The sequence below is a fragment of the Meles meles genome, chromosome 1 (genome assembly GCF_922984935.1).
Source record: "Meles meles chromosome 1, mMelMel3.1 paternal haplotype, whole genome shotgun sequence".
NCBI lineage: Eukaryota > Metazoa > Chordata > Mammalia > Carnivora > Mustelidae > Meles > Meles meles.
Window position 1 is genome coordinate 61194739 of NC_060066.1, and position 12795 is coordinate 61207533.

General features: G+C 43.0%; 1 protein-coding gene across 1 annotated transcript in view; it reads right to left on the reverse strand.

Annotated features, from left to right (window-relative positions):
• Positions 1 to 596: 596 nt before the first annotated feature.
• KCNB2 (potassium voltage-gated channel subfamily B member 2) overlaps positions 597 to 12795 on the reverse strand; it is a 393955-nt gene continuing 381756 nt past the window's right edge. The window contains exon 3 of the mRNA XM_045996346.1: positions 597 to 3422. Within this exon, the coding sequence (XP_045852302.1) occupies positions 1263 to 3422 (2160 nt within the window). The 3' untranslated portion in view covers positions 597 to 1262. The remainder of the gene's footprint in view (positions 3423 to 12795) is intronic.

Consider the following 12795-nt stretch of genomic DNA (forward strand, 5'->3'; position numbering starts at 1 on the left):
TCCGTGGGACGTTGGAAACATGAAGGGGTGTTTCTAATTGCTGGTACCTACTGGCCTCTGTAGGGCTCCTTAAGCAGCCATGTTCCCTCCCCACACTGGGAATTACTGGGCTACCGTTACCAGCCTAGGGCTCTTTTTATGGTAACTCATTTCTGAACCTAACTAACTGTGAGAGGGGTGGCAGTCTGACTTAAAGACTTAGCTTTCAGTTTGTCAGAAGTCACTTTTTGGAATTCCCATTTTGGCATATCTACATTCTATCTTTAGTTCTTCAGATAGAAAAGTTTATGTTGGCTTCAAGTGGAAAACACTGTCATCTTTCAATGGTCAACATACAGCTAAAAAACAAATAACAAAAACCACCTAAATTTCCAAATGTGGAATTCATTAAAAGAAAAAGAAAGTTTAGTTGTATGATATAACCTTTGACATATTTTCAGGGTTTTAGGCTGTGGCAACATTAGATATATAATTGGCAAAATTTCAAGCTTAAATTCCAAATTTGTTGATATCTGGTCATTAAATCTTGCCTATTTTCATGATTTATAAATAAAACCACAAGTGCCACAACTAAGCAGAAGCACAAAAGAAAAATGCACCCTATGAATTATATCACAATAAAAATACTGTATTCCTTTAAACAAGTGACTTTTAAGAGCTTTATAACCCAAAGCAAGATAGGTGAGATGGTTTAAGAAGAGGTTGCAATTTTGCAACAGGAAGTCTGTACAGCTCCTCCAGGCAGTAGCTGTGAAGGAAGTATCTGTGTCTCAGAGACTTGTTTCCATATGTTCTTGACAATTTTGCATCCCGGGTCCCATTATTTACAAAGTTACGCATTTTGCAAGCTCAAAGCACTTTGGTCCTCCTAATTACGAATGCATGCAGTGACATTTCATCCTTTCATGTGCAAATTCTAAAATTCATTGTAACAGAAAAGTTAAAAGTTGAAATCTGACTACAATTTGAAATGAAAGGATCAAAAATGTCAGACATTGCAGAATACTGGTTCCTAATAGAGCTCTCTTTATTTGTTCACTGTTCCTCAGTCATTTCTGTTTGTTACAAAATGCAGTCTTGACTCTTTATTTTAACAGTACTTAAACTAAACTGTTCATGCCATGCAAAAATAACATTTTATGCACTTTTTTGTGGGAGGGGGCTTCCCATGTTTTTAGTTCACAGGCATTATTACCGCATTTTAAGAAACAAGTTTTTATTATTGTTGTTATTGTTATTATTATTATTGCTTTTGTAACTAGTCACATGCTGGTTTCACGTGTGGGACAATAACCTGTGTCTCCCGGGTTGGAATGAATTTCTGGGGCAAACAAGTGGTTTTCCATCTTGCACCCTTCTTGACTATTATTGTCCTTTTTTACTTCCGCCACAGCATGGTAAATGTCTTGCCTACAGTTGTGACTTGTGTCCTGGGGGGAGGAAGAGCCCACACAGGCCTCTTCTCTCAAAGGGTCTCTTCCGTCACTAGGTTTATCTGCAAAGCAGTTAGGGCTGGAGTCCGCCTGCTTGTCCTGCCTGGGCCCCTGGAGCTCTAAGAAGTCATCGTCTTCGCCAGTGTCTATTTCGGTGAAGCTCCTCCTCTCTCTTGACGAGAAAGGAAAGAGTTTCTGCTTGGGAAACCGAGGGGTCAGCCCTTTGGAAGGTCCCTGACAGTGTGCGGATACCTCGGCGCCCAGCAAGGGTCTGTCTCCCTGGGAGGGCGTTTCTTCGAGGAGGATGGTGCTGATAAGCTGCGGGGTGGTGAGGGAAAAGTCAGCCGTGGTGACGGGCAGTGGCCTAGCTGTGCTGGGCGGGGTCTGCGGGGCACCACCTCTGTTTTCCTTAAAGTTCACTTTGAGCGATCTGGATTTTAGGGGGTTGCTGCCTTTCAGCGAACTCTTAGGGCTCTCAGAGGTACCGTCTGACGGCAAAGGGCCGTGGAGCCCACTTTGGGAAGCGCTGGCATCAAGGCTCACAGTGATGTCGACTGGAGCGTATTCCAGGATGGCATCCCTGGCCCCGAGCCCTTTCTCTCTGCTCAGTGTTAGAAATGGGGGCCCCCTGACTCTTTGGTGCTCTTCCGTCCCCGGGAGGTCGGGTGGGAACTTCATCTGCAAGTGGGAGGCGGACAGCGGCGGCAGGGGCGATCTCTCGGTCTCTGTGAAGTCGGTGGCGCAGCTGGTGAAGCTGTCAATGCTGGAGGTGCTCTTCATGTCCACGATGACCTCGGTCTGCGCCACGGCCAGCTGCTCCTGCGGGCACACCACTACTTCCATCTCGATCTCCTCCTCGTACGCAGAGGGCCTCTCGGGCTGCTCCTGGCAGTCTGGGTTCGGGTGGGCGTGAGGCTGTGTCTTGGTGATCTCGTTGTACAGCATCTCCAGTTTCTGGGCACTCAGGTGCTGCGGGCTGGAGGAAGAAGTGTTGTTCAGCTGGTCGTGGGAGTCTTTCTGGCTAACCTCCTGGTACTTATTCTCGAAAGATTTGTTGGAGCTTGTTTCCGACAGAGCTTTCCTGGCCCACTTCCACCGGCTTGGGGACAGGTGATTATCATCAGCCGAGTCCTTGGTACTGGCCGACTCTCCTGCCTTCTCCACGGCCACATCTATCAGTTCCATACTGCGCGCAAAGGCATCTTTTAAGTTCATGGAAACAATGCTTCCGTTCCTCTTGGCCCGCTCAAGAGCCTCTCTCCTTTTAATTGCCTTCTCCTGGCGTTTCTGTTCCTTGTAAAACTCAGAAAAATTGTTCACAATGATTGGGATAGGAAGGGCAATAACCAGAACCCCGGCAATACAGCAGAGGCCTCCCACGATTTTCCCTAATAGTGTTTTCGGGTAAATGTCACCATAGCCCACGGTGGTCATGGTGATGGTGGCCCACCAAAACGATGCTGGGATACTGGTGAACTTGGTAGCATCTTCGTCCTTCTCTGCAAAAAATACCAGGCTGGAAAATATCATTATCCCCATGGCCAAAAATAAGATCAGTAAGCCCAATTCGTTGTAGCTCCGTCTGAGGGTGAAACCCAGGGACTGCAGGCCTGTGGAATGCCTGGCGAGTTTCAGGATCCTGAGGATCCGCATGATCCGAAAGATCTGAACCACACGCCTCACGTTCTGGAACTGCAGCACGCTCTTGTTGGACTCTGTGAGGAAGATGGTGACGTAATATGGCAAGATGGCCAGCAAGTCTATGACATTTAGGGGGCCTTTGAAGAACTTCCACTTGTTTGGTGAGGACAGGAAGCGTAAAAGGTACTCCATGGTAAACCAAGCAATACACACAGCCTCCACGTGGGCTAACTGGGGGTTGTCGTTGGGTTGGCCAAACTCATCTGTTGCCTGCAGCTCTGGTAGAGTGTTGAGAGACAGAGCGATGGTGGAGAGTACGATGAACAGGATAGACACGATGGCCAAGATCTGGAAAAGAGAAGGAGGCCCAAGTTAGCAAATCCTCTCTTCGTTGCCTAGGCAGCTGGGAGACATATGGATTCACTGTTTTTTTTCAGTGATATGAACTGCTCAAAGATATTCCAGGAAGGTAACTTTATAGCTGAAAATTCTCTAATTAATGCAAACACATTCACTTTTTATGAGTTCATTTCACTTAGAAGTGCAATGTAGTACCCATTTAAATTCCGGGGCCTAAATAATTTGAAGAAAAAAAGAAAAGAAAAGAAAAGAAAAATCCACCCCCCCAACCCGTGCCTTTGTTCTTGTGTTGGTAACCACCCTTTGGAATCGCTTTGGGAACCGTCTCTCTTCTCTCAGTTTTCTCTCTTAACCACCTGGTTTGTGTTTCTTTAAGTGAATCGCCTGACATGCCACATATGCTAGACAGAATTCGTGGTTTCTAGAAGTTTTATTCTACAACTGAAAGCACGAATGCAGACCTACCCATGAGAGGTAATACAGCACTGGGTACAACAACAAATACCATTTATACGGTAAGCACCATGGCAGAACCAACTCAGGAAAGCCTTCATCCTGGGATGTGGGGCCTTCTGGCCAGCACCACGTGGGAAAGGAAGACGATAGCCAACTTCATTCGGTCAAGAATGAAGTCTTCATAAAGAAGAGCTTGTTGACCATCCACGATGATTTTGGTGCAGGGAAGACATTTTACATGGAGGAAAAAGCACAATGTCAGATGTGGCAGGAAAGAGGAAGAGCTCAGAGAGAAGCGAGAAGGTGAGATGATAGGGTTTTAGTCGGTCTGAGCTCTGAACCTGGCGTTATCACTTCCTATGTGACCTTGGGCAGGTTTTCAACCTCTCATTGTCTCAGTTTACAAATCTGTAGAACCAAGACAATGGTCAGAGCTGTTTCATTGTTGTTGTGAAGATTACATGACTCCCAAATATTGGTAAATAAGCACTTGTATTATTAGAGGTTGGAAGGAACAGGACTTCAGTCAGGAAAGACAAAGGCCAAGAACAGGTATGTGGGAAATCTGTGAAGCCAGGCACCATATAGACAGCCCAAGTAGGGACTTCTTTATAAGGCTGAGAGTTACAAGGCCGAACATGAAGATTAAGGTTTGAGGGCGCCTGGGTGGCTCAGTGTGTTAAAGCCTCTGCCTTCAGCCCGGGTCATGATCCCAGCATCCTGGGATGGAGTCCCATATCAGGTTCTCTGCTCAGCAGGGAGCCTGCTTCCCCCTCTCTCTGCCTACTTGTGATCTCTATCAAATAAATTAAAAAAAATTTTAAGATTAAGGTTTGAGAACAATGGGAGGAAGCACTTTTTTGCTTAGTAAAGATTGTGCATCTGGGACACACACTTCTTGGTGAAGCAGAAAGCCTCTCGGGCCTAGATTAGCTCTGGCTTGGTTTCATTTGACCTTTATCAATGATCTTGGGAGCTGTCATTGGTCTCAGTTATTATTATAGGTAGCTCTGAGAAAAATATGCTGACAGTTGACTATTTAATTTAAAGATTTAGCATCCGGTAAACATTTCAAAGGACAATGATTAAACAGCTTGAAACCCCACAGCCCAATAAATCTAGATCATGAAAATTGCCTCTAACTGATGTTAGGACTTGTAAACAAGAGTCTTTTCCTGTTCTTTCTCTCTCAGTTTTCCTCTCTTTACTCTTGTAAATTTCTCTCCTTACCCTTTCTCCTCTCATGCCTCCTTTATACCTTTCATTGTTTTTTGTTCCTGTTCTTTCAGCTTCCATCTCTCCCCTCAAATCTCTATTAACTAAAATTACAGTATAACATATTTCAGAGCGTGTTACAGATATTGAATAAAGATTTATGGTTCCTTAACTTAAAGAACAGTATTTTACTATTAGTATTTTATGTATTTTTCTTGAACAAAACTAAGGTAAGTACTTTTTATTTGAGTGTACCTCAGAATTTCCTTGAAAAATGTGGATCAATGCATCACAGTAGAAAAAAGGTTCTCTTCGTCCTATCCTCAGAGATTGTGGAGGCTAAAGTTAGAGATCCTCCCGGAAGGTTTAGATAATGGATTTGGATTCAGAGGGTTTACTAAGGGCAAGTTGGGAATGCTCATCTTGAATCCCCACCCACAGAGGCCAAAGGTAGGGTGATGCTGACAAAATTCTGCCACTGCAACATTCCTTAGGTAGCACTGGTCAGGTCCCATCCATTCTTATGCTCTTACCATAAGTAACCAGGTCCTTCTGTACTTTCTAGAAGGTCATACTGTTGTATGACCGGTATATTATATTAAGTGAGAATTTTTTTCTTTCTTTTTTAAAAATTAAATATAATGTATTTTTTGGCTCAGGGGTACAGGTGTGTGAATCATCAGGCTTACACATTTCACAGCACTCACCATTGCACATACCCTCCCCAATGTCCATAACCCAGTCACCCTATCCCCACCCCCACCCCCCAGCAACCCTCAGTTTTTTTTGTGAGATTAAGAGTCTCTTATGGTTTGTCTCCCTCTTGATCCCGTCTTGTTTCATTCTTTCCTTCCCTACTCCCACAACCCCCCTGCCTCTCAAATTCCTCATATCAGAGAGATCATATGATAATTATCTTTCTCTGATTGACTTATTTCACTTAGCATAATACCCTCTAGCTTCATCCACATCGTTGCAAATGGCAAGATTTCATTCTTTTTGATGGCTGCATAGTATTCCATTGTAAATATGTACCACATCTTCTCTATCCATTCATCTGTTGATGGACATCTAGGTTCTTTCCATGGTTTGGCTATTGTGGACATTGCAGCTGTAAACATTCAGGTGCATGTGCCCTTCGGATCACTACATTTGCACTTTTAGGGTAAATACCCAGTAGAGAGATTGCTGGGTCATAGGGTAGCTCTATTTTCAACTTTTTGAGGAGCCTCCATGAGGTTCTCCAGAGTGGCTACACCAGCTTGCATTCCCACCAACAGTGTAGGAGGGTTCCCTTAAGTGAGGATTTTAAGTGCTGGGATTGCTGCCATCATTCTTGTCCTGACAATCCATATTCTAGATTTCCATATCTTATCTGTTCACCTGCCCATTCTGGATGTATCTTCCTGGTGCTTATCATTTCGAAGAGCAACGAGAGAAGTAGAAATACAAATGAAGCCATTCTATTATCTTCGAACCCTTTTGGTCAAAGAACAAAAGTGGATGGTCCAGGGTGGACCTTCAGCTTTCTTTGACTCCATAATTACAGCCAGACTACAGGTCATTTGCCTTCGGTAACTAATTTTGCGCAATAATGAAGCACTATATGCTACCAATGCTATAGTCTCTAGTCTCTAGTCCAGTTGACCACGACCTAACACATATGCTACCTTCTATCCCTGGAAATTCAGCACATGCACAACATGATCTGGAGGACATTTTTTCCTCATGCACGCCCCCCCACCCCCAGATTCATTTACTGAATTGGGGAGAGAGGTAGTCGGGCAGAGGGAGAGGGATAAAGAGTCCCAAGCAAACTCTGTGCAGAGCATGAAGCCTGACGTGCGGCTCAATGTCATGACCCTGAGATCATGACCTGAGCCAAAACCAAGAGCTGGATATGTAATGACCGCACCACCCAGGCACTCCAGGAGTACATGCTTGAAGGAAAAGAGTGACTACAGAAAGAACCCAACACTTAAGCTCTTAGCAACCCCCATTTGTGTTAAAGAAACCATAAGGACCAAAGTGCATCATTTTTGTCTCCTATTCAAATATAATCTGTCAAAATCTATTTGCTCTCACTTTAGAGAAATGACTTGTTTTAAATATCTTTGAAGTTTGGAGTTCTCCCAGAAAGACAGCACTGTAGACAAATTATTCAATACATACCAAAGACGATGTGTAGGACAATAAGCCAAATGGGAGTTTATTGTTTTATTGCAGAGTTTTAAAACAAAATAAATATAACAAATATGACATTTTGCTCTAAACTACAGGATATACGTCTAAACATGGGTATTTTTTTAGTACAGCAAACCCTATGGCATTTAGGCTCTGCTTCTTTTATCCTAACTATGCACAGGTTGGATTTTTAATGCCCATCACCTCCACCCACCGGCCTGCAGAGCTGGCCATCTCTCTGCTCTAGCAAGCAGACTTAGGTTTGCACATGGCAAGTGAAGTGGACATGCAAAAATTGCAAACAATTATCTGTGTGAGATTGGCCAACTCCCCTGGAGACTTGGATGAGATCATCTCCACAGTCCATCTGACCTCTCATGCATAAAGATTCTCTTTCTAAACCACCACTATTCTGCTAATTCCTGCCATGTCTGCAAACCAAACGAAGGACAAGTCACAACTGATCCTGCCATTTGGCTGAATGGCCTAAAAGACACTTTCATTGCTGAAGAAATGAAAAGTCAAAGGAGAAGACTTTGAAAGGAACTGCACTGCTATATTCCAAGGCATTTAGTTACTGAGAACAGACATTCTTTCTGGATAAAAATTTCCTTTTAAATCACCTGGATAATGATTTTAATTTTTCATATAAACACAGAAATTCACAGGATCACAGGGAGTTAAGATTGGGACTCCTTGGGGCGCCTGGGTGGCTCAGTCGGTTAAGCGTCTGCCTTCTCCCTTTCGCACTTCCTCTGCTTTTGTTCCCTCTCTTGCTATATCTCTCTCTGTCAAATAAATAAATATTAAAAAAAAAATCGGGACTCCTAGCACTTGCATTAAGAGGTACCAAAACTGGTTGCATTGATATCTGTTTGTGAGAGGAAGTAAGGCAGTTGGAGACTTGCCTCAATTCTACCAACTTGCCAATGTTATATTCTTTGAAGGGATATAATGGTATTATTAATGGGTGGTTTGTGGTGGAAAGAACACAGGACAGGGCATGAAAACACATGCCTCTACCTCTGCAGGCTAGCTGGAGAATTGAGCTCCCTCTCTGAGCTTCGGTTCCCTTACTTGCAAAATGAGGTGTCCCACATTTGCCTTGCCGGCCTCACAGGGTTGTTAAGGATCAAACTAGATCATGCACATGAAGCATCCCATAACATGTACCGTGCGATGGAAACGCTGGAGATGGACCTGGACAGAGCCTTTGGCCAGCATCAAGAGTAAATAAAAAATACTTAGACGGTTTATCCCCCATTTAGATACAGTTTCATATCTGCTTTAAAGTCACTGACATTCAACACTCCACAAAAACACATGGAAACTTCTGTGCCTTGCATTGAAGGTCAGTGTAGGTACATTCTCTCTCTCCCCTCTTCCCTAACCGCTCCTTCCTTCCTTCACAAATATATGCTGGAAGTTAAAAGTGAGTTACAAGCTCTTAACTACATAGCATTCCTGCTTTCTCCTCCTAGTGGGATATAGCACATGAAACAAAAAAACCTGATGAGCAATAGAAAATGACATACAGAACATGATGATTAAGAATGTTCAGGAGAGGGGCACCTGGGTGGCTCAGTGGGTTAAAGTCTCTGCCTTTGGCTCTGATCGTGATCCCAGCATCCTGGGATCAAGCCCCACAGTGGGCTCTCTGATCAGCAGGGAGCCTGGTTCCCCTCTCTCTGCCTCCCTCTCTGCCTACTTGTGATATCTGTCTGCCAAATAAATAAATAAATCTTTAAAAAAAAAAAAGAAGAATGTTCAGGAGAGAACCAGCTTATTTAAACTGAGAGGAAGGAAGAGCCCTGTGACAAACACTATTAGGAGCATGAATAATTTTTTATTTCTATGAAAAGGACAAAGCATGAGCATATAAACCAAAATTTAAACCATTTGTTGAGGGAAGAAGCTAGAAGTTCGTTAGAATATCATGATTTTCACCTACCGATCTTCTCTTTCTCCCTATTGCTCAGGACACTATCAACCACAGCAAACCAGAAAGGAAATCCTTTGTTCTCTGATGTAAGTTGGCAGTTCTAGCTTTCATATTCCTAGAACACATGGTACTGTCCTGTACCCTGGTGGCTCTTAGTTGACTACTAGCTCTAAGAACAGAATGTTCTGTTCTTAAGTACCACAGCTGATTTGCACACACAAGTGTGAAGCCCTTACATGCTAACACCACATGACACATTGCAAGGAAGGAGCATCACTGAAAGGTTCAGTTGTTTGTCAATTATTTTGGTCCCATGGATAACAGGAACCCAGGAATTCAATCCTCCCCCATCTGTATATGTGTGCTATTGAATGAGGAGTCATCCGTCCCGAAGCTGAGGTTGCTGTCCTCCTGAATAATGCCTTTCATTTGGGGTAAGGAGTTCTTCTTTCAGTTTTTAATTCCCACATACAAAACTACTGCTGTTTTTCTTTTCTAACCTTATTCTTTAAGAAGCCCACTTGAGACTCTATACTAGCTTTGGACTTCACCTTCACAGAAGGATACATTTTCTTTAAGAAAAGCACTGTATATATTCTGTGTCACATTTTTTTTCTCTGAGTCTGATGTGGAATCTGCAGTAATTCAACCAGTCAATGAAGTGATAGGTCGATGTACAGATCAGGGTAGATTCTGGTTTGTGCAATACGATGTTAACCCACTGAGAAGAATCAATCATGTAGGTTATCCATTAAGAACACATGCGAAGAAGACAAATATCATTTGGCCCCTCCTTGTATGTGAAATCTCAAACAAAAGGAAAACCAAAAAACCCTCATAGACACGGAGGACAGACTGGTGGTTGCGAGAGGAGAAGAAATGGGTGAAGGTGGTTGAAGGGTACAGACTTCCAGTTAGAAAATCAGGCATGGCAATGTCGTGTGGAGCACGGTGACTGTAGTTAATGACTGTGTGCCACATTTGCTTTATGGCATCATTGCGAAGGGAGGAGATTTTTTTTTTTAAGAGTTTATTTATTTATTTGAGGGAGAGAGAGAGAGATAGACCATGAGAAAGGGGAGGGTCAAAGGGAAAAGCAGACTCCCTGACAAGCAGGGAGCCCGATGTGGGACTTGATGCCAGGACTCTAGGACCATGACCTGAGTCGAAGGCAGTCACTTAACCAACTGAGCCACCCAGGAACCCTGGGAGGAGATCTTAAAAGTTCTCATTATAAGAACATTTTTTGGTAACACCACATTATGTGCGGTGACAGATGATAACTAGACTTACTGTGGTGATCATTTCACAGTGTATACAAATATCCAATCATTATGTTTTACACCTGAAACTAACAGAATGTTCCACGTCAATTACATCTCAATTTAAAACAATTACACACATATGCGTACCCATGAACACGCATATAGACATATATACATATAAATACCTGTGCACACCATCACAGAAAAGAAGTAAAAAAGGTCACAGAAGTATAAACTTAAGAATGCTACCTATTCCACGGAAAACGTTTATTTAAAATGTAATTTGTTAAAATACCATATCCATAAATATACACATCTTAGAGATGTGCAGACTAGAATAAAATTGATGGAAATTAGCCTCCCTTCATTTTTCCCTTCTTCTCAACTCTCTAGTTCTTTGAAAACCGTAATTCATGAAAACTTGAGGGAGAAAAACCAGATTGAACACTTAGAGTGTTTTGGACACTAGAGTATTTACAGTTGTATCCAAATCCTAGAACATTCTTTCTTTTCCTGTTGAAAAAAAATTTTTTTTTCTCTAAGGACAACTCTTTTTAAAGATTTTATTTATTTATTTTAGAGAAAAAGCACACAAGTGAGCATGGGGAGGAGCAGGGGGGAGGGAGAAGGAAAGGGGTAAAAGAATCTGAAGCAGACTCCATGTTCAGAACAGAGCCAGACGTGGGGCTTCTCTCACGACTTGGAGATGATGACCTGAGCCCAAACCAAGAGTCAGATGCTTAACCGACTGTGCCACCCAGGTGCTCCTCTAAGGACAATTCTAATCATAAATCTTCTCTTTGAGAGGGAGGCCTTAAAGGATGAGCAGAAGTTCCCATGCAGAGAAGAGGATAAAGGGTATTATAGCCAAAAGGACTAGGTGAGCAAAGGCTTTAAAGCCCAAAACATAACGGTTTCCTCAGAAAGTTCCAAGTAATTTTGTATGGCTGGGGACATCTATAAGAAGGCATGGTGTGGAGGAGTCCGTGGGATCTCAGGGCTGCTATGTGTAAGGCTGTAGGCTGTGCACTTGTCAACCTCAGAGGGTACCAATAAAGAGATTGTGTGAATGACGCCTCCATCATTTGTGCAGTGTGCTACTTGTACAACCTTCCACGATGCTGATTTCAGGGAACAGAGTAGTACAGTGGGACTGGATGCAGGTGGAGGTACAGAGATGAGTGGGGGTGAGTGCTTCTGGGAAGTTAGGCAATGGACAAATTCTGTAAAGCACTCGATGCACCGATGAAGAGTTTGGTGGGATTCCCCCAAAGGCCAGTTTTCCTCCAAGCATGGTCTCAGACCAGCAGCATCAGCATTTTGAGGTAACTTGTTAGAATGGCAGATTCTCAGGCCCCACTCCATACCTACTGAATCAGAAACTCTGGGGAAAGGCCCAGAGATCCATGTTTTAGCGAGTCTTCTGGGTGATTCTGATGCTTGCTAAAGGTTGAGGATGCTACAGTTAAGGAGTGAAAACAAAACCAAGGCAAAACAAAAACAAACAAAATTTAAGCAAGGAACAGCACGCTCAGATTTGCATTTTAGAGAGATCACTAATTACAGGTTGTGGGGCTGACTGGGGTAGGAGAGCAACTGGAGATAAGAGAAGTTTCTACGGCAGTGGCACCAGGAAAGGGGTTCACGAAGGAAGTACGTCACTAAATTATTTATAAGGTGGAATCTCAGCTTCATTCACTATGATGATGGTGAGTCTAGGAACCCCCCATGTTTAGGACTAAGTTTACCAGGAACACAGAAGCCCCGATGCATCTCTGTGAATATCTTGTGTGCATAGAAAACTCTGAGCAATCCTTGCCTTAAATCATCCTTTTCTTTGAAAACAATATTTCTTCATATCAAAAGAAATTCCAATAAGCTCTTCAGGGTTTGGAATAGAAAGGGAAAAATTTCTCTCAGAGTTAAACAACGGTTTATTGGTACGTGAAAACATTATGAGACACACACTATTATTTGCCAGAGCTATTTTCTTTTATAAAATTTTACCTTAAGTGTGCATTCTGAAATCACACCCGGCAAAGACTAGTGGGGGTGCCCATTTAGACTAGCTGTTCCCTGAAAGGACGTTCATTTGTTAAATTATTTCTCACTCACCCTGACTTCCCATTTCTGCAAGGAAGTCTTCTAAATTTCCAGACTGAAGATGCCATTGAAGCCTGGCTTTGTTCCTTGGACACCTCATTGGCCTCATCAGCTTATCAATCACCAGGAACAGAGAAATGCAAGGATTTATTTCTACCATTATCCCCATACCTAAAGACTGTGTCCCAGCGGTTTC